Below are 23,409 nucleotides of genomic sequence, written 5' to 3'. Positions count from 1 at the left end.
GTGCATTTCCCCTGCTTACACTGGCTCCAGGAAGGCTGGCTTTGCTGCTGCCTGCTGGAGATTAACAGAATTGAAGAAGTTTGACTCCTCGCTCCTGGTTTCTCAGAGAGGGTCTCGGTGGCATAGTTCCCCTTCGGTAGGAGAAAAGAGCCGCCAAGTCTCCTCTCTGGATCCCAGGGCGAAAAGTACTTTATTTGAGTTGAAAGAGGCCAGGGCTCTCTTCTCGTCTGCGCTGTAGATCTAGTTCTCTGCGCAGACGCACGGCTTCCATGCGCCGATGTCTGATGCCTCTCATGACATGACCAGAGCTCTCAAACGATGCGATCTCTTCACTGGTCAAGCCGATCTCGCCTCTCCGGTGAATACATTTTCCCCTGTCATCCTGAGACGCATGAGTTTTGGGAGCCTCTGGTCCAGTCAAGCTATCAGCTTCAGTATTTTTTGACCTCTCAGTCCTGAGACCATCCCCTTGAACTGTTTCATCATTGGACTCTTCACTACTTGAATCGCTGGATTCCTTCCTGCTCTTCTTATTTTTCTTCTTCTTTTTCCTCTTCTTGCTTTTCTTTTTATCTTCATCACTGGAGTTCTGCTCAGACTCCGACTCACTGTCGCTGTCCTCAGAATGTTTTCTGCGCTTTCTTTTGGATGCCTTACGTTTTTTCTTCTGTCTTTTCTTCTTCTTTTTCTTCTTTTCCTCTTCTGAGCTGGAATCCGAAGAACTGCTCTTAGATTTTGCCTCTTCATCTTCTACCGCTGTATGCTCATCAGAATCGGGGTCAGGAACCTCTGGTGGCAGCCCCCATACTTCAGGTGCCCCCAGCTCTCCAATTCTCTCTCTCTCTCTCAGTGAGTCTCCTCTGCCACAGGATCTCCTCCTTCTCCTTCTCGTAGTACTCGGGCCAACCCTTGCCGTGGTGGTGGTGCCCGTGGAGCACAGCGGTCCCGGGCTGCGTGACTGCGACCGGTGGCGTGGGTGCCTCGGGCCTTTGCGCTCGTGGGATCGGGAGCGGGATCAGGAGCGGGAGCGGGATCAGGAGCGGCGGGCGCGGCGCTCGGGGCTGGCGGCGAGTGGGGAGCGGGAGCGGGACACCATGACCGCGGCGGGGCGGGGGAGGCGCCAATTAAGAGAATTGAACAAGTTCGAGTCCTCGCTCGCGGTTTCTCGGAGAGCGTCTCGGTGGCACGGTTCCCCTTCGGTAGGAGAAAAGAGCCGCCAAGTCTCCTCTCTGGATCCCAGCGCGAAAAGTACTTTATTTAAAACTCCGCGGGCTTATAAGGTCTCTGGGGGAGAGCTTAGAAAGAGAACTTGATTGAGCCAAGGTCCGGGGGAAAAGGCGTGGCTTGAGGGCTCTGCTAAACAACGGGAGATACAGGAGGGCCCAAGTGCGATAACAAAGCCAGGGATTGGGCAGAGGCGGGTGAGACAACCAAATATGGTTGTGCAGAGGCGGAGACAGATTCGGGGGGGGGGGGGGGGAGACGACATGGGGCCGAGTGGGGGGGCCGCGTAGACCGGGGGAAATACATAACTCAGGGAAAAACTGTACAATAAAACGGAAATAGTTGTTGTGCTTCTGCTCCGCTCGATCCCAGAGAGCTGCCGCTGTGTTAGAACCACTTCTAAAGTCGCTCTTTCCAGGCTTCATAACTTTTGCATTCCCCCACAGGAGATCTCTGCAGTCTGTGGCCATGGCTGGTGGCAGCAGGGTCCCAGCTCTGCAGCAGGCTTGCCTCCCCCGTTGGCACACTGGCTCCTGCTGAGCACCGTCCTTCATAGACTCAGAGAATCAGCTGGGCTGGAAGGGACCTCCAAGATCATCAGGTCCAACCCTTGATCCACTACCACTGGTTGCTAGACCATGGCACTGATGCCACATCCAATCTCATCTTAAAAAACCTCCAGGGACAGAGAATCCACTACTTCCCTGGGCAGCCCATTCCAATGCCTGATCACTCTCTCTGTAAAGAATTTCTTCCTAATATCTAACCTAAACCTCCCCTTAAGACCATGCCCTCTTGTCTTGCTGATAGTTGCCAGGGAGAAGAGGCCAACCCCCACCTGGCTACGACCTCCTGTCAGGTAGTTGTAGAGAGTGATGAAGTCTCCCCTGAGCCTCCTCTTCTCCAGGCTGAACAACTCCAGCTCCCTCAGCCTCTCCTCATAGGACTTGTGCTCAAGTCCCTTCACCAGCCTTGTTGCTCTTCTCTGGACCTGCTCCAGCACCTCTATGTCCTTCCTGAACTGAGGGGCCCAGAACTGGACACAGCACTCGAGGTGTGGCCTCACCAATGCTGAGTACAGGGGAAGAATCACTTCCCTGGATCTGTTGACCACACTATTCCTGACACAGGCCAGGATGCCATTGGCCTTCTTGGCCACCTGGGCACGCTGCTGGCTCATATTCAACTTCTTGTCAATCCAAACTCCCAGATCCCTTTCTGCCTGACTGCTCTCCAGTCCCTCTGTCCCCAGCCCATGGGGCTGCAGGGGGTTGTTGTGGCCAAAGTGCAGGACCCGGCACTTGGCCTTGTTGAACCTCATCCCGTTGGAATCAGCCCAACTCTCCAAACTATCCAGGTCCCTCTGTAGAGCCCTCCTGCCTTCCAGCTGATCCACACTCCCCCCAACTTAGTGTCATCTGCAAATTTGCTGATGGTGGACTCAATCCCCTCATCTAAATCATCAATAAAGATATTAAATAGAACTGGGCCCAGCACTGATCCCTGGGGGACACCACTAGTGACTGGATCCCAACTGGATGCAGCACTGTTCACCACCACTCTCTGGGCCCGGCCCTCCAGCCAGTTCCTAACCCAGCACAGGGTGCCCCTGTCCAAGCTGTGGGCTGCCAGCTTTTTCAGGAGTATGCTGTGGGAGACGGTGTCAAAGGCTTTGCTGAGGTCCAGGTAGACTACATCCACAGCCTTCCCCTCATCCACCAGGTGGGTCACCTCATTCTGCCGGGGTGCCAGGCAGTGTCCTCGCCCCCCGCTGCTGTTTGAATGTACCTCCCTGGCGGGTGGGCCTTGACTGAGCCAAGCAGGAAAGGAATCCTCTCTCTTCCTTCCCTGTCCCCCAAAACAATCAATTGGTGTAGCTGCCCCAGCTTGGAAATCTCCCCGGGAAATCTCCCTGGCCATGTGAACTGTGGTTCCTCCCACATCCCAGCTGGCGGCAGAGGGGAGGCGCGATGCACTTTAAAGGGGGAATTTCTACCCCGCCTTGGAAGGTCCTGCTCTTCTCTCCTCTTCCCTCCTGCACGAGGTCTTGGTGGCACCGAAAAAGCTCTCACCCCTGTGTGTGGCCAGGTGCTGGGGGAAAAGCCTGACCCCAAATGCCCCTCGCCAGCACAAGAAGCCCCTCCTTTCCTGCTTGGCTGTGCCTGGACTGGGCAGGCAGAGGAGGAGCGGCAGCAGGCACAGCTTTAAAGTGGGTCAGAGCCTGCTCCCCACAGCAGCCGGCTCAGCTTTCCTCCTCTTTCGTTCCAGAACTTATTTACTTTCTAAGCACTTCAGATGTTTGCTACCTCGATTTTTAATTTAAGCTGCTGGCACTTGGCTGCCAGCCTCGTCGGTGTCTACGTTGGATGTATCCATCGCCGCGTCCGTTGAGAGCCGCCCGGGCGCGGGGCCACATTCCCGGCTTCGGAGAGATAACAGCGGCGTGGCTGTTGCCGTCTTCCTGTCACCACCTCTTCCCTTCACGTCCCTCCACCCGCTGTTCCCATCGACAGGAGCGAGCACGCAGGGTGAAGTGGATGTGCTGGCTGCCACCAGGCAGGAAAGTGGGAGGGCAGGGCTCGTCTACACTGTGATGCTGGGCACTTCTCTCGACATCTTTTGTTCTGCTTGCTTGAAAGAGTCTTGTCTTAAAACAATCTCCCACCACCTGCTCCTGAGTTTCTCCCAGGCCGGAGCTCCCTGGGCAGGGCATCCCCTCAGGCTCTGCTGCAGAGCAGGAGCTGCTGTGCCCAGGAAGAGGAGAGAAAACCGTGGTCTCACTGTCTGTGCTGCCTTGCCCCGCTGCTCTTCGAGGGCACGGGAAGCTGCACTGAAGCCGCTGCGGGTACTGGGGAAGGCGAAGGAGGAGTGGGGAGGGGGCCAGTGCTGTTTGCCTGTCCCAGTGGGGAGCCCCTCACAGGGCTACCAGCCAAAAATCTGCTGGCAAAGCAGGGCCCGAACACCAGGGGAGGGGGCAGAGACTGAGACCGGCTTAGCAAGGATGCTTTTGTCCTTCCTGACAGGCTGCCCACCCTTCCCCCACGGCATTAAACATGCTTCCCAAAAAAAAACACGCCTTCTCCCACCCCGCTACCCCTCTAGTGTCATGGGAGTGGCAGCAAACTTCTGCAGACTGCCAACAAGCTGCATCCTGCCCTGCTTCTTCCCAGGCTGGTCCCCACAGCAGCCAGCCCCCAGGGCCCCTCCAGCCCTCCTGCAGCAGCAGGGCCTTGGGAGCACCTGGACGGGTCTTAAAAATGTGAAGGTCACTGTAAATAGTATTTGTGTCCACTGTGGTGTTGGAGCAAGCAAAAAAAAAAACAAAGGAAAGTTTTCCTTTTGATTTTTTTTTTTTTTAATGATTTCTGTGTGATGTTGTGCTTTCCCGTGTGGATGTGTAGCCGTACTCACTGACACTAGGCTCCTTGCTCCTCTAGCGTGTGGGTAGGACCCATGGGTTTGGGAAATGTACACTATTTATGGTCCTTCCTCCCAGTGCATCTGTCCACTTTTGTTAAATTTCAATAAAATTATTTGTAGAGCCCGCAAGTCCAAGAGCTGTCTTACTGGGGATGGTGGCTGTACCAGAGGGGAGGTGGGTTTTGCCACCAGCACTTTGAGCCCCCTGTTTTTCGGGAGGGAGGTGTCTGTGCACATGTAACTGAGTTGGTGGCAAAGGACCTGTGGGTAACAGCCATTTCCAGTTGCCCCAGTTGGCACATGGCATTGGCAGGAGCGGGTGGCTTTGTCAGGCTGTGACTTTACTTGTAGCTGCCATAACATCCTTTAAATATATAAGTAAAGTGTAATCTATGTAATTTCCTTGTTCAGCCCCAAGGGTTGGAGCTCAGGACCCTGTCTCTTCCAGTGTGGGGAGGGAGGTTTGGAGGTTTGAAGGCAGCCCAGCCTCAGGCTACTCTTCCCATGGCTCCGCCTGAGCCTCGCGGAGGGGGGTGGGGGGTGGAGGATCCGCCTGTCCGCTCCTTCCTCGCCTGTCCTGCCAAATCAGTGTCTCATTAATCACGGGGGCCTGACGACTTCCAGGCCCTGTGCCGGAAAGCCTCCTGTCCCCCGAGTGCTGCCGGCTGTCCATGGGACGAGTGTGATCTCACTTTGTACCCCATGTCCTGTCCCTGACAGCCCTACAAATGTTTTCCTGTGGCCACCGTCACCTCTCATCATTTCCTCTGCACAAGCCGGCTCGGAAATGAGCCGCTGACGAGAGCTGCAATGAGTGAGCAGTCAGCTTGTCCTGCCAGTGGTCCAGCTGGTGGTGAGCGAGGCTGTGGGACTTTAGCCTGTTGATCCATAGCAGCCCAGGAGAGATGGATGGATCATGGTGGCTTTGAAGGGTGTGATGGATCATGGTGGCTGTGCAGGGTGTTATGGCTCAGTGAGGTTCCACAAGGGAGTGGCTGTGGATCTCTAGCTCCATGAGCATCTCCGTGTCTGCCGGGCCAGCCCAGTGCCCTCCTGCTGCCCCTGGGACAGGGCCATGCCTGGAGCCCCCAGCCCAGGGGTGGAGGCAGGTGCCGACCTCCCCTCCTGGTTTCATGGCTGCTCCATTCCCAAGCTGAACTCCTTATGCACCTTGCCCGGACCTGTCTGGCGTAAGCAGATGTGACTCATGCCCCGTTATCTTTATCTGCACCGTGAGGGATTCCCATCCTCCTGGCTGCCTGCAAGGAGCAGCTCGCCTGCTCGGCTCACCCTGGGCACTGCCCACCGCTGCCGCCAGCACCCTTCTCCTCTTGCACCCATCTGGGAATGACTTAAAATGATCTCATGCTCAGCAGGGTGGATCTGTCCAGCTGCCCCCTCCCAAAATCTAGAGTCTTCTGGAAGCGAGGAGGGAAACCGAGTCAGGCGATGCGGAGCCCCAGTGAGGGAACAACAGTGAGAAGCTGCGTCACACTGAGGACTTCCAGCAGTGGAAAGCTGTGACCCCTCCGGCCACCCCGCTGCTGGGGGGGCTGGGTACCTTCGCACGAGGAGGATGGAAAATTTTAGGCGTTTCTGCTGCTGGCGAAGGGAGCCTGTTTACTGCCCAGAGGGGAAGGGCAGCGCCTGCAGCGCTGGGACTGCTTGGCTCCCCACAATCTCTCCCAAGGGTTTTGGCAGCCAACGCCCGGTCAGTGTCTGACCTTCCCTGCCCCTATCCCAACCAGTGCCTGGTGTTGCCCGCAGGCTGGGCCGAGCCATGGCATACAGCCTGGATTTGGAGTGGCCAGCCTGGACATGGTGCCCATCCCTGGCAGTACTGTCACCCTCTCTGTGGGAGCTTCACCACAAAAGCTGGCACCCGAGCGGTGTCACTAACTGGAGCCATCTGCGGGTGCCCGCGGACAGGGCTCGGCACTGGCGGCAGCAGGGGCTGACACCAAACAATGCCGGGCTTGGCGCTCCCACCTGATCCCTGAGGAGCTGGCGGGCGGCTGGGGAACGTTTCCGTAGATTCAGCCCCGCTTCCTTCCCCTGTCAGCCCCGGCACACCCTCGCTCTCCAGTGCTTCCTCCACAGGGCACCCCGATGGCTCTCAGCCTGCCGAGGCCAGCCCTGGCCAGAGCAGGCAGGGGACAGGCAGGACACAGGTACTGCCACATGGCTGGTCCCTCAGCCCTGTCTGTCCTGCTGCCCATCTGAGGGGACCTTCTGGAGCCTCAGCAGTGCCTCGGGAAGGAAGGTCCCCCAGCCCTGCTGCTCCCATGGTCCCACTTGTCCCCTCTGAGCAGGAAACCCACGGGGTCGTGGCTGAGTCAGCAGCACCGATTGCCCCAGCCCCAAACAGGATGTCCTGTCTGGCACGGCACCACCCCGGGGTCACCACTGTCCTGGGGACACTGCTGTTGCAGGGACACCGTTGTGCTGGGGCCACCACCGTCCTGGGGACATTGCTACTGTGGGGACACCACTGCTCTGGGGACACCGCTGTTGTGGGGACACTGCTGCTTTGGGGACACTGCTGTTCTGAGGTCACCACTGCCTTGGGGACACCAGCATTCTGGGGTTGGTACCACTCTGGAGTCATCACCATCCTAAGATCACCACTATTTTGGGGACAACATGATCCTGGTAGAGCATCTTGGGGTCCCCACCATTCTGGAGTCATCATTTTGGGGTGATGTCGATCCTGGGAACATCACTACTCTGGGGTCACCACTGTTTTGGGGGCACCATGATCCCACAGTCCTGGGGTCACCGCTGTTCTGGGGTCACCCCAGCCCCGGGGTCACCCCTGTTTTGGGGTTTCGGGGTCACCCCAGTCCCGGGTTTTGGGGTCCCCTCGCGCCCGCCCCGTGCCCCGCAGCGCCCCCTGGCGGCCCTCTCCGCGGCCCCGCCCCGCCCCCTTCCGCCGCGTGGGGGGGCGGGTCCTCCCGGGCCATACCAAGCGCGTGGGGACCGGGGGGGGTGTAGCTCCGGTTGCCCGGTGCGGCGGTCCCGCGGAGGTGTGTGTGTGCGGCGGGGCTCCGCCGCCAGCCCGCGGCCCCCGGAGCCCCGCGGCGGTCGGCGCCGCCAGCCCGGCGCGGCGCGGGCGGGGCGCGGGGGCGGGGCCGGGCGAGCCGGGGGCGGCGCCCCCGCGGGTGGTGCGCGCCGGGAGGTTTAAAAGCGGCGGCGGGGGGAGGCGGCGGCGCTGGAGCCCGCGGCGGGGGATGGCCTGAGGCGCGGTGAGAGAGGCGCGGGGAGCCGAGCGTGGCCGCGGGGGGCCGCGCCCCGGCGCTTTGTCTGCCGGCCGCGAACAAAGGCGGCACCGCGCCGGCACCCGCGGGAGCGGCGGGGAGCGGGAACGGGAGAGGGAGCGAACGAAGCCGCTGGGAACCGGGATTCCTGGGAGCCAGCACTCCCCCGGGGGGCTCAGCTCACCTCTCTGCCGCGGGAGGGGCCTTGGGTCGGGGTCTGCTTTGGGGGGTGCGGGCAGACCCGCCCCTGCCTGCACCCCCGGCTGCCTGCCCTGCTCCTGACCCCCGTCTCCCGCCGCCCCCAGGCCCCGCCGGGCAGGATGCGCGGGGGCTGCGCGGCGGCGGCGGCGGTGCCCTGGCTGGCCCTGCTGGCCCTGGCCCGGCAGCCTCCCGAGAAGCCGTCGGCCGCCCCCCATGTCACCCGCCGCCCCTTCCTGGTGGCCTGGAACGTGCCCACCCAGGAATGCAAGCCCCGCTACCAGGTGGAGTTTGACTTCAGCATCTTCGATCTGGACGCCTCCCCCAACGAGGGCTTTGTGCGGCAGGACCTCACCATCTTCTACAAGGAGCGCCTGGGGCTCTACCCCTACTACACCCGCGAGGGTGTGCCCGTCAATGGCGGTGTCCCTCAAAACAGCAACCTGCCAGAGCACCTGGCCCGCCTTGAGGGCGGCATCACCAAGTACATCCAGTCGCCCACCAAGGAAGGGCTGGCTGTCATTGACTGGGAGGAGTGGCGGCCTGTCTGGGCTCGCAACTGGAAGCCCAAGGACATCTACCGGGAGGTGTCACAGAGTCTAGTGTCAGAGCGTAACAAGGACTGGCCCCCCGAGAAGGTGAACAAGCAGGCAGTGTTTGAGTTTGAGTCGGCTGCCCAGGAGTTCATGGTGAAGACCCTGCGTAAGGCCAAGAGCATCCGACCCAAGCAGCTCTGGGGGTTCTACCTCTTCCCTGACTGCTACAACCATGACTACAGCAAGAACAAGGAAAGCTACACTGGGCAGTGCCCAGACGTGGAGAAGACCCGCAATGACCAGCTGGTGTGGCTCTGGAAGGAGAGCACAGCGCTCTACCCCTCCATCTACCTCGACCCACTCCTGGACTCCACTCCCAACATCCGCAAGTTTGTGCGGGCACGGGTGATGGAGGCCATACGCATCTCCCAGCAGCACCACGACAACTACTCCCTACCTGTCTTTGTCTACACCCGGCCCACCTTCATCCGCAAGCTGAATGTGCTCAGCCAGGTAGGGCTGCACCACAGGGACATCCTTATCCCACGCCCTGGGCATCTGGGCTTTGGGGTCAGCTGGGGTGGTTCTGCTGCCAGTGTTCTATCTTGCTTCCCTGGAGCAGAGTGACTCTGGAGACTGGTGTCTGCCCTCATGGTGCTACCATGGCTGTCTCCATATGGGGTGGGGAGCAGCACCCTTTGGCATGTGACTGGCCCCAGGAAGCAGGACGGGTGCCCAGCCCTGCTTCCTTCCCTTCAAGGGGTGTCACCGTGGGAGACCCCTTCAGCTCAGCCCCTCTGTGGCTGGATGATAGGATGCCACAAACTGCTTCCATTAGGTATGGGGTGTCTGGCAGGACTGGCACCAATGGTCACCATTGCCAGAGAAGTGCCTGGGAGGTACTGCAAGACTCACAAGTCCTGGCAGCCAGGACCCTGGGGTATGTGAGCTCACAGCCCCTGTGCTGTGCTGGCTTAACCCCTGAGGAGGAGGGCAGTGTTGGGAAGTCTTGTCCCCAAGGAGCTGGGACAGTCCCCTCTTCCCGTGGCTTTGAAGCAGGGGTGGGTCTTGCCTCCTTGGCCCTGCAGTGGACGCTTTGGAGCACACTGTGCTGGGAGTGTGGGTGCTGTGTGGGGTCTGTGGGCACTAACCAGGCTCTGTCCCCACAGCTGGACCTGATCTCCACCGTCGGAGAGAGTGCAGCACTGGGTGCAGCCGGGGCCATTTTCTGGGGTGATGCAGATGATGCCAAAAACCGGGTAGGTTTGGGGTCTGCATGGGAGGTAGATGATGGGTGAAGGGCTCACCTGCCCCCAGAGGAGGACCAGTGGCTGAGCTGTCCTCTCCATCTGAGGTGCTTCTCTCCCTCTGTCACACGAACACGCCCCTGGTGCTCCCTTTCCCCTAGGAGTTGTGTCAGACTTTGAAGAACTACCTGGAGGGGGACCTGGGGCGCTACATCGTGAACGTCTCGACAGCGGCAGAGCTCTGCAGCACAACACTGTGCCAGGGCCAGGGGCGCTGCCTGCGCCAGGACAGCACTGCTGATGTCTTCCTCCACCTCAACTCTACCAACTTCCAGCTGCGGCGCCGGGATGCAGACCACCCCAAGCACCCCCTCTTCTGGGTCGAGGGCCAGCTATCCTCTGCTGACATCCTCTTCCTACGGACCCACTTTCACTGCCACTGCTACCAGGGCTGGCAGGGCAGTAGCTGCCAGACGCCCACTGGCCCTGGCAATGATGCCCCTGGGCCCCTGGCACCACTAGGACTTGGGGTGCTGTTGCTGCTTGCAAGCTGGTGCTACCCCCCCCTGGACTGAGCTGCCCCTTTTTGTGGTGTAGGGGCCTATTTAAGATATCACTACCCTGCCTGGGAGGCAGCTTGTTATGAGGGCTGCCCCTCACTGTGAGGGGCAGAGCTATGTTGCCCCATCTCTGCCCTCCCTGTTGCAATGGGGATGGAGGGAGGAGGGGGGGCCCCTCTCCTGTTGTAAAGAGAGGGATGGGGGCAAGAGGGACATGGGGGTGGGGAGTGGGTTCTGTGTGGTGCTGAGCCCCTGTGTGCTGCCCCACACTCAAGTGCTTTACCTCGAATAAAGCTGGTCAGAGGGAGAGGTGTGGGCTGATTTGGGGCGGGGGGGAGGCCACGGGTCACCCAACTGCCAGACATGGCCACCGTGGGGTGGGAGCGCTGGCGGTGGGTGGGCAGCTCGGGAGAGGCACTGCAGGGTGGGAGCTCTCCCGCTGGGGCCGGAGCCGCTCGGGGAAGGCGCTCCGAGGGCGGGAGCTCCCGGCGTGGAGCCGGAGCCGCGTGGGCAGCCACGGTCGGGCCACCCACGTGGAGCCGCGCTCGCCACGCCCCGCCCGGGCTCCTCCCCCTGCTCGCCGTGGCTCCGGCTCTGCTCCGGGATTCCCCGCCTGGCCCCGCCCTCAATCCCGGGACACGCCCCGGGGCGCGGGCAGTGCTGGGGCTGCGGGATGGGAACCCCCCGGGAGCGGGATCCTCGTGGGGACACCCCTGGGCCGCGAGCGTCGCTGAGCTCCCCTGTCCCGTGCCACGAGTGTCCCCCAGCAGTGGCCTGGCGCAGCTCCCTTGTCCCCGTGCCACTGTGTGCCCGGCGCAGCCCTGCTCTGCCTGTGCCCGTACAGCCCCTCCGGGTACTGCTCTGCTCTTTGCGCTGCCCGTGGGCACGGCCCGGCCCCGCGTGGCACAGCCGCCTTCCTGCCCGCACCCCTCGGCTGCTGTGCCTGTCCCCACGTGCCTGTCCCCGCCGTGCCCTCCTGTGCCGGCGGTCCCCATGCGTGAGTGTCCCCAGGACGTGCCCGCCTGTGTCTCCTGTCCCCACGCGTGAGTGTCCCCACAGCGTGCCCTCCTGTGGCTACTGTCCTGTGTTGTGAGCGTCCCCGGGCCGTGCCCTCCTGCGCCACCCCGGGTGGCACCTCCTGCCGGGTCCTGCTCGATGCCGTGAGCTTCTTCCCAGCAGTGCCCTCCTCCTGCCAGCTCGTGGCCGTCGCTCTCCGCTTCCCCAAAGGGGCCCGTCCGGCTCAGCCCACGTCCATCACCGTGACCTCCCTTCCTTCCCCTCCCCTTCCCCCCCGCCTCCGCGTCCGTGTCTGTTTGTCTTTCCAGCCCCACTCCTCGCTGGCCAGTCATGGGGTGTGGACTCTGCGCATTCCTTCCCAGCCGAGCCCGCCGCCGGCGGTCATTAAGCGGGGCTGACACACGCTGCTGTCCCCACTCCGGGGCCGCTGTGCTGGGCTCCAGCTGCTGATAACTTCGGGGACTTTGAGGAGGGGGGAAGGTGACCTTGGGTAACTGGCACTGCTTGGGAACGGAGGTGTTGATTAACGCCGGTCCCAGCTTGGGGTAAAAGCATCGACGTCTGCCCAGGTCCTGGCTCTCCCCAGGCAGCTCCGGGACTCACCCTGATCCCTCCTGCACCATGGCATTGGCGTGGTCCTGCTGGGTCCTCCTGCTGCTCCTGCCTGCCCTGGCCCACACTGGGGGGCCTGGCCCTGTCCTTGTCAACCGCCCCTTCATCACCATCTGGAACATCCCCACGGAGCGCTGTGCTGAGAAGTACAATGTCACCCTCAACCTGGAGGTCTTTGATGTGCTGGCCAATGACCAGCAGTCCTTCACCGGGCAGAACATCACCCTCTTCTACAGCGACAAGATGGGTCTCCTCCCCTACTACACATCTGAGGGGGTGCCAGTGAATGGGGGGCTCCCCCAAAATGCCAGCCTGGAGGCTCACCTCCAGCAGGCCACCCAGGACGTCAAGGTGACCCTGCCCAGCCCTGCCTACAGTGGGCTGGCTGTCATTGACTGGGAGAAGTGGCGCCCGCTGTGGATCCGCAACTGGGATTCCATGAAGATCTACCGGGAGAAGTCGGAGGAGCTGGTGCAGCAGCAGCACCCACAGTGGCCCCCTGAGGAGGTGGCGGAGGTGGCCAAGCAGCAGTTTGAGGAGAGCGCCCGCAATTTCATGAGTGAGACCCTGTGGCTGGGCAAGAGCCTGCGTTCCAACGCCTACTGGGGTTTCTATGGTTTCCCCAACTGCTACAACAACCACTTTGACAGCCTGCCCTACAATGGGACATGCCCAGAGGTGGAGCAGCAGAGGAACAGGAATCTGTCCTGGTTCTGGAAGAGCAGCCGGGCACTCTACCCCAGTATCTACCTGCCCCTCTCCCTCAATGGCACCAACAAGGTGCTCCCCTACGTCCGGCACCGTGTGGCTGAAGCTTTCAATGTCCAGCGTGGCGTCCTTGACAGCGGCATCCCCGTCCTGCCCTACTCTCAGATTGCCTTCGAGCTCACTGTTGACTTCCTTTCCCAGGTAATGGGGATATGGGGATACTGAACAGCTCTTGGGCTGATGGGTTAGCACTGGGAGTCTTTAGCTCTGCTGGGGCTGTGTGGGGGCTTTGGACACCACTGACTTCTCCTCTCCTCATGGGTGCAGGAGGACCTGATGAACACCATCGGGGAGAGTGCAGCTCAGGGTGCTGCTGGCATCATCCTCTGGGGCAGCCTCAACTACAGCGCCTCCAAGGTGAGTGCAGAGGGTGGCACCACATCCCTGCCAGCAGGGACCCCCAGTTCCTCAGCTGTGCAGGGCTGTGACACCACATGCCATTGCAGGAGATGTGCCTGAGACTGAAGGACTACGTGGAGGGACCTCTGGGCCACTACATCGTCAACGTGACGGCCAGTGCCGATCTGTGCAGCCAGAGCCTGTGCTCCGGCCACGGGCGCTGTGTGCGCCAGGAGAACAAGCAGGGCTTCCTCCACCTTGACCCCTTCCGCTTCACCATCGATCTGCACGCTGCCAAGCCCTGGCTGCTGGCTCAGAGCCTGGAGTCTGGTAATGATGTCTCCCAGCTGGAAAAGGAGTTCAGCTGCCAGTGCTACAACGAGTGGCAGGGACCGCGCTGTGACACCCAGGGCTTCTCCAACTGACCCACCCCAAGGACAGCAGGTTTGATAGGGTGACCCTACCTTGTGCCCCAGCACTCTCACCATGGGGTTGGGAGCCTGGCTGTGGGGCTGTTAATAAAACCAGAAAGCACCCACAAGTGTCTCCTTGTCTTGTGCTGCAGCACATTTTGGGGTGGGAGGGTCCCCCAGCAACATCAGTGGTGCCTAGCGATGCTGCCGAGGGCTGCACTTTGGGATGGGGATTTGAGGGTATAATGCCTCGGAGAAACCACCAAAAAGAAAAGAAGAAAATTTATGGCAAAAGACATAAGAAAGGAGATGACAGGGCAAGAGGATGAGAAATGGGGAGTGGCCAGAGAGTAGAGGTGATGGGAGTGAAAAGATGTGTCTGTGTGGCTGTAGCTGGAGGAGTGTGTTCTCCAACTCCTCATCAGGCAGAGAGGAGTGGAGTGAGACCTGTGCCCTCACTTTGATTTTCCCCTGGATTACCATATGCAAACCAGTTCAGCCCTCAAATGATATGCAAACCCACCCATTTCTGTAACCCAGGACACTGACTCAGCCATAACTATTTTAAAGCAGTTGGGAAAAGGCATGAAACACTGATTCCCCAGTCCAGCTGAGATAAAGATGTTGGCATCTTCATCTGAATGTTCAGCTTGGGGTGGGGGAATCACATACTCAGTTCTCTGTTCTTAGGCCCTAATTCAGGTAACCTCTATCCATGTTGGAACTGTGCTGTAAAGCACTGTGTGCTTACTGTTCCCAAACATCTGTTCTCAAGATGCTCTGTCCAGGGCACATATTTCTTTCAAAAAGCAGTTACTAACACCAATGTCCTGTCAAGAAGAACTTGGGTTGTGAACGCCCCCATCACTCCTATGGACCCTGTCAATGAAAACCAATATTTGATTTCTGCAGACTTACTACAGCCAGCCTGTTTATTTCTTATTATTACCTTGAGGATTATCTGAGAATATGCCACTGGAGACATAATTAGACCTTTGGATTCCCCAGTCACAGCTTTCAGAAACATGCACTGGGTTATTGCCAAACTCTTTGCCAAGCTGGGAGCCCCTGAAAAAAAATTAGTCATAACTGGATTTTGGCCCAGAATTAATTGTTTTATCTAATTCTTATAGAGATAGCTTGGTAAATGTTGGGTGTAAATGTTGGAAACAATATTATCTTAGTATTTTTTTATGTGGAATGTGATTTAATGAACATTCAAACATGCTCCTCCCAAGTTACCGGGAATCTGATATTTGCCCTCTATTAAATGCTGAAACTGAAAGCAAAGTTCACCTTGCTATTCACACAAAGAAAATTACCATGAATTTCAAGTCGTCTTCATGCCTGGAAGGGATTGGAGCTGTGTGCCTGTAACTTCAAGTAATTTAATATGCTTTAAGTGTTCAGGTACTGAATATTTGGTGCATACTTTGGGGCTGGTTGGGGGTTCTCCTGGGCACAGTATTATCTCAATTCATTAACTGAGCTAAGCATTGGGGTGGGCATGAGGAAAGAGATGTTTCAGGAGCCACAGGAGCCCTGCAGAAACCCTGTCTCTAGGTGTGGGTTTGCGTCTTGCCTTAAAGAAAAGTGAGGCTGGAAACTCGGGCCAGCTCTTTCTCTTGCTGTTTAAATAATGCAAGCCTGGGCATGAATGCAGTTTGTCATTTTCAAATAAGAGTTTGAAATGTGTAAGAGAATTTGTTTTATTCATCCTGCTTATTGTAGCTATTCCTCTGTCCTTGCCTCTTACAGCATATCTAAAGACACCCAAGACGCTGGATTTCATGTAATCTAGCTCGTCTTGCTCCAGACTCCGAGGAATAGAGACTAGAAAGACACTGCACATGGTGCCAGCAGGCAACTTAGAAGCACTGAACATCTGCTGGGTTGTTTTTTTCCAGGTCTGAGAACCACACTACGCCTTGTACACGTGTAGTGCTCTGCAAATCCACGGCAGTGCCGGAGCGAGCCCACGCTCGACGGGAGTGTGCTGGAGGGGAGCCAGCAGCAATCCACAGGCCATTGTGTGCTTCACATTTCTGGCTGCTCCACATCTCTTGGGTGGGATATGCTTATGGTGCTGTCATGGCAGCTCCTCTTTTCTGTGCTCAGGATGAGTGAGAAAACTGCTGTGTGCAGAGCTCGCTCGTCCACTGTGTTATGGGGTTCACACTACATTGATTTCTCGGCTTTTTCCATGTGCTGCTTCAAAAACTAAGGGAAGTGTGTCACTTAAAAACTGTCCTTACATTGCCTAGTGTTTCATTTCAACAATTGACTATTTTGTGTCTAGGTTGCTTAAGCCACGTTATCTCCAGAAATAATTTATACAAATTACTTATCATGGTTTACTATCCCAAACAGAGAGAATTGAACTGCTGATTGCCCTGAAGGATTGTTTTGCTATCTAGAATGAAGATGCTCATAGTAAGAAGCCTTTAAATGCTTTGAGATGACTAGGACATAACCTACACCTTACTCTTCAGCTAAACTACTTTAAGTCTTGCATAAAACAGATGGAAGAAAGCCCTCCCAAAAAATCCACAGGCTTTTCAGATACAAGCAGGAAATTAGAGGTCTATTAATAAGCTAACAAGGAAAGTTCTCATCTGCCTTGTTCCCTGACTAAAAACCTCAAAATCAATACAGACAGAGAAATTTTCCATGTTTTTAGAAGTTGGTTTAGTCAGACACTGAGATAATGTTTACAATTTTGTCTTGCAGTAACAGCCCACACCTGTGGTTAGATGACCAAGGGGGTGACCATATTTTGAGACCTCAGGAGTTGCTTTAGGACCCCACTAGTTATAATTTGCTGTTGCACTTAACTTCATCCAAAGCTTTGGAGAGATGCCATAAGCAAAATCAGGTAGATGCCAATAGCATTGAGGGTTTGCACAAGGCTTCACTGCTTTCCTGTTAATACTTTAACTAAAGCTTGCCGCTCTTTCTCCCACATGCAATGTCAAAGCTCTCTTCTGATTACTGTTTCAAAAGTGAAACATTCACCTCCTACAGAAATAATTTCCAGATCTTGAATGCAAGACCCTGTATCCCAAACCCCCCTCAGTGTCAGCTTTGCTCACTCAGAGCAGTGCTGACTTGAACACAAGACCTTTGAGCTACCAGTTACCTAAAATGAAAGTGGATCTTTCTTACAGTCTCTTTGTGTTTTGTGTTGGAAAATTACCCACTCCTTATCTTTTCCCTTGCGCAGGTATTTCTAGAAAAGACCTGAAAAACCCCCAGATTTCAGAAAGATCTAAAATGTTCTTCAGAGGCTGTTGCCCTGGATTTGACATTCCTAATTTCCGAGCACTAGGAGGGATATCAGCCTTCATTCCTCTGATTCAACAGATTGCAATTTCAGAAGTTCCTTGGAAAAAAATGTAAGCCCTGAAGCACGGGTTGTGGGCCCTCAGCAAGTGTTTAAACATTCAGCACAAACAGCAGACTTTGCTTTAGGTTATAAAAACAAAAAATGTGTTGGGAACTTGTCCTGCTTTGTTCCATAATTTTTTTAATCTGCCAGTGCTGGGGCTGGGCACCAGAACAGGACTTCCACCACAAAAATGTGGGCGCAGCAGCAGCTCCTTTGTTGCGAGTGCTGCAGGCCTGCCAGAGGCAGGGCTGGTATGTGGGATGCAAGGGCTTCCATGTTTTCTGTCCAGGAAATGTGTAGTTTGTGTTTTTCACTGCCGTGAGGACAGCCAGGGGCAGAACACTCGTGCTATTTGCAGCGTCTCTGCTGCTCTGATTTGGCACTAACTCCTCTCCTAGTTATTTTCCACCCTGGGATTTTAAAAACAGGCTAATCAGTGTCCACTGCTGGCATTAGTAAGTCAGCAGGAGTGTTATCAACAGCCCAAGGAGGGTCAGAGTAAGGCCTTGTGAGCGATTTCAGTGGAGCTGTTCACTCATGCTCTATGAAACACCTTGCAAACTCATTTTCTTCCAGTGACACGCTAAGCACAAAACCATACAGTGCTCCAAACCCTGCTCTAATCTGCTGGTGCAGACTTAAAGCAAACACCAAAGAGTATAGCAAAACATGTTATGTGAACTGTCCTGCATTTGATTATAACTTCTCAGGAGGAAAAATTTGCTTTGATGGGTTACTGGTGCTATTTCCCAATTAAGATACAAATAGTTGTAATCCTCTGGGCAGAGTCTGAGGTTAGTTTCAGCAAAACCAGACCAAGCTGGAATTGAAGCAGGGGGGAAAAAAACCCAAAACTTGGAGACCGAACCTGCCCTCAGTGCAAAGCATGTATTCTTAATCATCTTGTTTGTTTTAATACACACCAGCTGATACCTGCATGCAGCAGATACCAGCTGAGATAACAGGGAGCTCAATATTTAAGGCCTGGCTTTCCTCACCATAGCAACAAATGTGTAAAGAGAGTAAGAGGACACAGATAACTTGCAGCATCCAGCACAGCAAGGGCAGTGTTGGTGGAAGACTGACTTCTACCAGGATATATTATATACTGTCACGGTGCATGATGCAGAACCACAGTGGATGTCTGAACAGAGGAATCCGACGTACCCTGGGGAGTGTGAGCTGTGCAAAGCTTCAGCAGAATATATACAGAGGTAGGTGTTTGCTTCCTTGTCTTCAAGGCATCTGGGAAAAGGGGTGGTCTGTGTTTAATCTTATTCTCCTTTTATAAAATAGTGGAGGTGGTGACTCTTGAACGTGGGTCTGCTCTCCCTGCCTCCATGAACCAGCTCTCAGGGCACAGGTGACTCTTCATAGTCACTGGCCTAAAACAGAAGGACCTCTCAAAGGTACCCCTTTAACTCTGCATCTCTGCCACCCTATCAAAATTAGTTAGATAGAACAGATTTTCTGTCAGAAATCCATGCTGCACACTTAAAAATACCTAGGCTGCTTTTTATTTCATGGGTTGTTCAGTTTGCTCTGACAATCTGCTCGAAGATTTTGCTGAATCAGTGATTACATTCAAATTAAATGAAGTAATTTGAAAAGCTGTCATCAGTGCCCCATCAGTGTATGAAACCAGGTGAGCCCAAGAACTGCCACCAAAATCTACTCAGAGCTAATCTTCAGGATGTTGGTCAGAAGGGTCATAAAACCTTTTCTGCTTCAGTTGTGGCTAGAAGGCATCGTATGAGTGCTAATTTTCTGGTAGCTACCAAAAAAACCCCTTACTTTTGTTTTCTAAGCAAGAAAAAAGTATTTCTACCTAAGCAGCTTTATCTAGAAATACCTACCAATAACCCAGAGTAAGGACATTCATCTTTAGAATGCCCTGGTCTGGGTTCTTGGTAGATAAATCGATGTCAGATGTAAAATAACAAGGCAGTTAATTGATGAGGAATCCCCAAGTGAGATAGAAGGAATATATATCAGAGTATTCATTTCTATTATGGGCCAAGCATGCCATTTATTTCTTCTACTACACAGGCATTAGTGGAAAGAAATGCAACACCAATGCAAGCAATTTGCCAAAAATGTGCTTAATATAATATTTATATAATCTTCTTACATGCTGCCTGTTGTGAAGGGGAGCTGTGATTAAAGATACATTTTTTTCTTACTCAAAGGTTATGGAAAATCTCAGTTGTCTGGGATCAGGAAGCAGCACTTGACTACAGCTGCACACACAAAAAACGAGCAGCATAAAAATAGCCCAGCAAACACTCCAGCAATGCACATAACAAGATCCCCCTCTCCCAAAGGGCCTGAGAAAGGCCAGGCAAGCTCTTAGGGTCTGACCAGACTGGAGATGAGAATTCCCACTCGCAAAGATAAGGCATCCCAAACATCCAGAGTCTCCAGTCTTGGGGTACCTTAACATGCTCCTATGCTTCAGGACAAGGATACACCTGATTTTTTTAAGATCTTATAGTCTGGACAGAAAAAAAAGCTCAGAGAAAGGAAAAACAAGGTGCAGCATGAATAGTGACCACAAGGTGACTACATGAATAACTGTATTGTATTAACTTTTGCTTGACAGTTCACCAACTAGTTTCTGCTTTTTATCCTTCTCCTGCACACTTAAAATTTGGGTAAAGATTGTAAAAATATCTTTAATAAAAACTCATGTTATGTGGCTCAACTGATCACAATGCAGTCTAGCATTTGCCCAGTTTCCAAGAAGTCTAACAAAGGACCTAACAGCTTAAACCTTCCAATCAAGCTGAGGAACTTGACCACAACCTAGCTAAAACAGCTACAAAAATCCAGTTGATTTACTCATCTTCAAGTTATTGCCATCCAGAGGTAAAAATTATTGGCTCACATTAATGCAGGATAAATTAACCTGTGAAAATAACAGTCAGTAGGATTGGTGTCCCCAGGCAGTCCAGGCCTGCCACAGCCAAGTTCTTCTGATAAGCCTGATCAGATGCTTTCCCTTGCCAAGCAGCCAAAGGCAAGCTGTATTTTTGTGGCCTTTTCTTCAGTTCTTTGAAACCACAAAGCCACATTTAGAGCAAAAGATTTTTCCAAGGTCTGTAAGTGTGGAAATGTTTCCTATTTAATTATTTTTGAGAAGGGCACAGGACTAAGGCAAACATTTTCTGAAAGGGTGACCCAGCTTGCTCAGTCTATCCAAGCATAAGCTAGGATCAAACATCCCAGGCAGAAACTGTGAATGTTTACCTTGAATGTTCCTCTGTCCTGCTGAGTTCTCCTAAATGCAAATAAATTGTCAGATTTTTTTTTTTTTCCCCTCATGAATCGGTTCCTAGTTCCACTTGCCAAATTAACTAGACCTCCCCAGTTTGGACAAAATCTCAACAACCTCATCAGTGGTTGGCTGCACAGAGCTTGAGCAAAACCCAAGACTTCTAGCAATTCTTGCTATTAATACCTGTACTGGTATTTGCTTCTAAGAACACTTGAGTCCTCTGCACAGTCAGGATCCTGCAGTACAGCCCTTCTGGTACTGCAGCCGCTGCACAATGCCAAGGAAAAGCTAAGGTGTGCCTTCCCACACAAAAAAAGCTGTGGAGGAGGATAAACATGGTTATCCTCCAAGCCAAAAACCACCAGAAGAAAACAGAAGCCTGTTTGATCCCTGGTGAGGCTCTGCCCACCAGCCCGTGCTGGGTTACGAGCAGCCTTCGCAACTGATACTCGGGACCTTTTGTTCTGCCAAGAGGAGCGGAAGATTCTGGCTGATACTGAGCTACATCTCTCTGGCCAGCAGGAGAGGGGGGTCACTTTGAAGTTTTTTGCCAACGCCAAGCAGTAAGGAATCCTTGCAGCTGGGTGGTTTTCTTGCATTTTCTTCATTTTTAAGGCTAGGGACAGGAGGCTGAACTGCTGCAGTGCCCAGCCCTCTTAAGCTCCATTTCTGGCCCTGCCTCACTACCTGCTGCTTCACACCAGCTGCAAAAAAACTTTTTTTTTTTTTTTTTAAGAGAACATAGGGATAAGATTTCACTAAGCTCAGAAATCATGACTAAAAGATGTTTTAAGGGGAGAGCAGACAAGACCAAGGGCCTCTCCCCTACCCCAGGGCTCAGAATCGCAGGTTATTTCTTTCAGAGAAACTCTCAAATGGCTCCAAGATGGAAGGAGTCAGACCAAAACCAGAGTTAACTAGATCAAGTTCTGAGCTACGCCACGTGTACCGGTGACAAATGCTCTGCTCCAGAACAGCACCAGGGACATGGTGGCTGTGTGTACATACCACATCATCCCTCTCCTTCACACTGTTAATAGTGGACAGAAAAGTCCACAGTTACATAAAGTCAGTTGAGCTTCTTAAGAAGATAAAGCAAAAGAAGCATTAATACTTCAGATGAAATCATAGGGAGTTAATAAGGATTAAGTATTGTCCAGAAAGTGGACACAGATGACTTCCACCTCTACACAGCGCTGCAGGAGCTTGAGAAGCTGTTGAGTTCTAGGGGTGGCACAAGGAGCTGCATCTTACTTTGATGCTTCCCCAAACAGAAAGAAAGTTGTTCTGCAGCATTGCATCAACAGTGAAATGGTTGGTTTTTTCCCTGTATTCACCCTTAGTTCCTAAGAAATCAGATTCCCACGGGAGCAGTTACAACATAGGATTGGAGGAGTGGCAGGAGCTTGGTCTCTCAGCCCAAAGTAACTCAACCCGTGCTCTGAGTCACTGCACACACACTTGAAGGAAGTGATACTGAGCATCATACTGAACTCAGCTGCTGGGTTTCCTCATTGCAGGAGGCATCATCACCTGAAGATAAGCATGCAATACTCCCTGTTTAAAAAGAACCCCACCAACAAACCACCCTTTCCTTCATGTGGCTTAATTTCTATAAAAAATTAAGAACTTGTACTTTGTTAACTAAAGTTTTAAAGCATCAGATGATCCCCAGGAAGAGCTGGCATAGTTACAATGCTTATGCTACCAATGGGGGTCTGAAAACAGCTGCCCAGACAGCAAACTTAGACTTGATATCACTTGGAGACAGCTTGGGAAGCAGGGCCGAGATGTGTAGGTAGATGAAAAGACATCCTGCCATGGTTAAGAAAATTTGCATGTGAATTTTAAGCAAAACCAAAATCAAATGAAATCTCAACTCTGTTGCTTACATCAACCATTTTCATCTTAAAGGGAAATTATTCTGACTTTTCACTATTAAGTGGCTTTAGACTGATGGTTCCTTAATCTTCCTTCATTTTCTGTTTGACCTTCTTTCATCTGCAGTGGTGTTTCCCCTTCCCAAAACTTGTTTGCTTATCTCTGCAGGCCAAAGGCACAGAAAGACAGATAACAACTCTGTCCTGAGCACAGTGCTGCCTCACCAGCTCTTTACCCCAGAGCAGGACGTACAGTGTGATAACAGCTCCAAAGGTTCTACAGGCACCTGTTTGTTCATGCCTACTTCAGGTGGGCAGCCTAATGAAATTACAAAGCTGTTAGGAAAGGCAACCACAAAAATAACCTGTTCTAACCTGAACAAAATAACACACACATTCAGTATCACCCTAAGGCTGGTATAACGAACTAGAGGATTGTTGTCACCAAGCTCGAGCTGCCATCCCTGTCCTCAGGGATGCTGTACAGCAAGGGCAGGAGAAAGCTATGTCCCCAAGCATGTCGGTGGCTTTGCCCTGACAATGACCTGAGCACAGGTACAGTCTGTAATTGTCCCAATTGGCTTCACGTGGGACCGCTTCGGCTCACTGGGACCGCTTCGGCTCACTGGGACGTGGATCCCAGCCCTGTCTTGTCTCCTTGCCGTGCCCCGGTGGGGTGTGTGCTCTGCTCGGGCCCTCTGGGTCAGCGCTGGGGTCACCTGTGGCTCCATGGAGAAGCTGCACAGCTTCTGCCGAGCCTGGCTGAGGTGCCTGTTGCTGACCAAACCCCCCAAACACACTGTTGATCCCAATCCTCTACCCGGCCGGCTGCACTCACAGCCAGGTCTGCAAAATGGCTACAGCCGCTCCACCTCCTCCGTCTACTTGGTTTTATTTATTTGTTTGTCTGTTTGTTTGTTTGTTTATATTTGGCTCGATTTGACCGAGCACAAAGCCCCGAGCAGAGGCTGCGGTCCCGGCAGCGGGGACGGGCCGCGCCCCGGGAGCCGCCTCTCCCCGGAGCCGCGGGTGCGGTGCGGGTGCGGTGCGGGCGCTCCCGCAGCCGGTCCCGCCGCGCGGAGGTGCGTGACTCTCTCCCCTCCGACTCCGTTCCCGCATCCCCCCGTAGCCCCGCGGGCGGGAGCGGCGGGGCGGGGCGGGGGTGCCCGGCGGGGCGGGGGCTGCCCGGGGCCGGTCCCTCCGCTCCGCCCCGCGCGGGGCGCGCACACCCGCGGGCAGCTCCGCGGGGCGCCGCGGGCACGACCCTGCGCCA

The 23,409-nt window shown here is 54.5% G+C and overlaps 4 protein-coding genes across 4 annotated transcripts in view; 3 read left to right on the top strand and 1 right to left on the bottom strand.

Annotated features, from left to right (window-relative positions):
• Positions 1-71: 71 nt before the first annotated feature.
• LOC116792402 (NF-kappa-B-activating protein-like) lies at positions 72-3,640 on the bottom strand. Its single transcript, XM_032699304.1, is given in 4 exon segments — positions 72-250; positions 252-854; positions 856-994; positions 3,586-3,640. Coding segments are annotated over 4 exon segments (945 nt in total). The 3' UTR covers positions 72-102.
• Positions 3,641-8,211: 4,571 nt separating this feature from the next.
• Positions 8,212-10,746, top strand: HYAL2 (hyaluronidase 2). The gene is made up of 3 exons (XM_032698986.1): positions 8,212-9,148; positions 9,805-9,894; positions 10,044-10,746. The coding sequence occupies exons 1-3, from the start codon at positions 8,222-8,224 to the stop codon at positions 10,455-10,457; spliced, it is 1,431 nt and encodes a 476-aa protein (XP_032554877.1). The 5' UTR covers positions 8,212-8,221; the 3' UTR covers positions 10,458-10,746.
• Positions 10,747-11,758: 1,012 nt separating this feature from the next.
• Positions 11,759-13,707, top strand: HYAL1 (hyaluronidase 1). Its single transcript, XM_032699014.1, has 3 exons — positions 11,759-12,980; positions 13,107-13,196; positions 13,286-13,707. Exons 1-3 carry the CDS (start codon positions 12,081-12,083, stop codon positions 13,601-13,603), a joined length of 1,308 nt encoding a protein of 435 aa, XP_032554905.1. The 5' UTR covers positions 11,759-12,080; the 3' UTR covers positions 13,604-13,707.
• Positions 13,708-18,084: 4,377 nt separating this feature from the next.
• Positions 18,085-23,409, top strand: part of LOC116792064 (6-phosphofructo-2-kinase/fructose-2,6-bisphosphatase 4) — a 56,981-nt gene continuing 51,656 nt past the window's right edge. The window contains exon 1 of the mRNA XM_032698638.1: positions 18,085-18,193. Within this exon, the coding sequence (XP_032554529.1) occupies positions 18,100-18,193 (94 nt within the window). The 5' untranslated portion in view covers positions 18,085-18,099. The remainder of the gene's footprint in view (positions 18,194-23,409) is intronic.

Source organism: Chiroxiphia lanceolata, chromosome 11 (assembly GCF_009829145.1).
Source record: "Chiroxiphia lanceolata isolate bChiLan1 chromosome 11, bChiLan1.pri, whole genome shotgun sequence".
Classification (NCBI taxonomy): Eukaryota; Metazoa; Chordata; class Aves; order Passeriformes; family Pipridae; genus Chiroxiphia; species Chiroxiphia lanceolata.
Note: the sequence above shows the minus strand (reverse complement) of the source record. Positions and strands in the feature narration are given on the sequence as shown.

What these genes read in the sequence shown, in the direction of transcription:
- HYAL2 (XM_032698986.1), top strand. Translation starts at nt 8,222, where the DNA reads ATGCGCGGGGGCTGCGCGGCGGCGGCGGCGGTGCCCTGGCTGGCCCTG. An exon ending in AGCTGAATGTGCTCAGCCAG is followed by an intron (nt 9,149 to 9,804) that starts GTAGGGCTGCAC and finishes CTGTCCCCACAG; the next exon opens with CTGGACCTGATCTCCACCGT. An exon ending in CAGATGATGCCAAAAACCGG is followed by an intron (nt 9,895 to 10,043) that starts GTAGGTTTGGGG and finishes CCTTTCCCCTAG; the next exon opens with GAGTTGTGTCAGACTTTGAA.
- HYAL1 (XM_032699014.1), top strand. Translation starts at nt 12,081, where the DNA reads ATGGCATTGGCGTGGTCCTGCTGGGTCCTCCTGCTGCTCCTGCCTGCC. An exon ending in CTGTTGACTTCCTTTCCCAG is followed by an intron (nt 12,981 to 13,106) that starts GTAATGGGGATA and finishes TCATGGGTGCAG; the next exon opens with GAGGACCTGATGAACACCAT. An exon ending in TCAACTACAGCGCCTCCAAG is followed by an intron (nt 13,197 to 13,285) that starts GTGAGTGCAGAG and finishes ATGCCATTGCAG; the next exon opens with GAGATGTGCCTGAGACTGAA.